The 2,013-nt window shown below is 48.7% G+C and overlaps 1 protein-coding gene across 1 annotated transcript; it reads right to left on the reverse strand.

Annotated features, from left to right (window-relative positions):
* Nucleotides 1-1,084: 1,084 nt before the first annotated feature.
* Nucleotides 1,085-1,804, reverse strand: LOC107266066 (uncharacterized protein F54H12.2-like). Its single transcript, XM_015736187.1, has one exon. The coding sequence runs from the start codon at nt 1,802-1,804 to the stop codon at nt 1,085-1,087; it is 720 nt and encodes a 239-aa protein (XP_015591673.1).
* Between the last annotated feature and the right edge of the window lie 209 nt (nt 1,805-2,013).

Here is a 2,013-nt window from a genome sequence, read left to right on the forward strand (position 1 = left end):
TTCATCCAAATTTATAACCTCCCGGGCCATAACGGTCTGCAGACAAAGCACGCTCTACGGACCGCGCGTGTATATGCTCCGCGAAATACCAGCTATATTTCGGAGATTGTTATATAACTGTTTGTACGTTGCACCACCGTCGAACCACTCTAGACCGTGTTGATAGCGGGACATGGTGTTGTTCTCGCTTCTGATCGCCGGTGGTAATTCGTTGAAATCACAGGGCGGTGAAACGATCCAGTTGCCTATGTATTTTCTTTCCACAGCCACGACGCCGATTTCCTTCGGTGCCAGACGCCCCTCGGAGTCTTTGAAGTATCCGATTTCGATGACAAAATCCATGGTCATGATGCTAACTCGAAGTCGTTTAACGAGAAACTAACGGCGATGCTGACGATCACCCGCGATACCGAGTGTCCAAAAGATGATGACGCAAACCCCAAACTGCTGACCTATGTATTTTCTTCGATTGTTTAGCCGCCGTAATCTACGACGATTTGCCGCGCAGCGTCGATCTCCAAAGCGTTATCGCACTCAGCGTAGACGATACAGTTCACAGTGGCGGCCAGCGGCTCGTCGAAGCGCAGCACGTTGCGTACACTACCGTGCTTGATCAGGTTCCAGTGGGTGTTGCTATTTGCCGAGAGATGGGGTGTAAGATCGAAAACGAACAGGCAGTAACCGTTTGCGTAAGCGCTCCTCGATATCGAATTACCCTCGTTGAGGAAGTGTATACCCGTGCCGCTGAAGAGGGTGTGATACGCGACCACGTAAAGACCGGCTTTGCCGAAATCGGTCTGCAGGGCTTTTGAGGGTACTTGAACACCGTCGACGTACAGCGATAAGAAATTAATACAATAGTTTTTAAAATTGAACGGGTTGAGTTGATAGATGCCGTTGAAGGTCTTATTATCGACGAAACCTATTATAATACGCTTAGGTAATTGGCCGAGAATCACGGTATCCGTCGTGCCACCGTGCAAGCCGGCGTGCATCGTCAGGGCCTTGACCTCCACACGCGTAAGCGGATACTTGGCCGTTGTATTAGACAGCATTTTAGAATGCGATTTAGAATATCAGAATATCATATTAGAATATCAGGGCTTATTTTAGCGCGTCTAACGAGTAGCGTAGTCTCCGTTATATGTAAAGAGCACTCGCTCTTGGGATCCATGAGGGAGAAGCCATCTATCGTACGTACAAGTCGTAAACGGAGCTCGACACAGTTTAATAAAAATTGTTCTTGGTTAAACACATCGCAGTGTAAATGGCCAATCAGATCGACCGTCCTGTCTTTACCGACGAACGCTTGCCTATTCGCGAGGCCTATATTCTTGCCTGCTGTATCGTCCATATGACCGGGTGTGTCGTTGTACCAGAGCACGCTCGAGAGGTGTAACCCCTTAGCGGCGGGCCCGTAATTTAATAGCGTCTCTATGTAAGCTCTGTAAGCGTACGCGTTATTAGGCGGCGATACGAGCTTCTGATTAAGAAATACGTCTACCTGATTGAATAGCAAGTGTAGCAGATTGTTAACAGGGGCTGCTTTGCTCAGAGCGTCCGCTAATGACGTGTCCTTGGAGCGCAGCTGTACGTGTAAACTCAGCATGGTGTGTGCTAGATCAAGGTACTTGTCGCCGTTACCCGGCACGACAAATTCAATGGGCGAGTCATCGGTCAGCGATGAGATGGGGTTGTAGTGTATCCACTGGGCGCTCTCTATAGTGGTCTGTGTCGGTGGTAGTGTAAAGAGCTCGAGCTCCGATTTCATACACTCGAAGGAGTGAGCGTGTAGAAAGGCCATGGTAGAGGTATCGTTTAAGAGAAGATATCCAGCACACTCCGCTTTACCTTCTTACTAGCGACCCTACGACGATTTTTGGGTTTCTTGGATTTCGACTTTATTTTTTTTTACTACTTTTTTTTCGACGCGGAGCAGACTCCTTTGACTCCTTTGACTCGTTTTACCCCGCCCCTAGCCGCTCGCTGTAGGTTACTGATACCGGCGTACGA

This window comes from Cephus cinctus, unplaced genomic scaffold, assembly GCF_000341935.2.
Source record: "Cephus cinctus unplaced genomic scaffold, Ccin1 Ccin1_scaffold0297, whole genome shotgun sequence".
In the NCBI taxonomy this organism is placed as follows: domain Eukaryota; kingdom Metazoa; phylum Arthropoda; class Insecta; order Hymenoptera; family Cephidae; genus Cephus; species Cephus cinctus.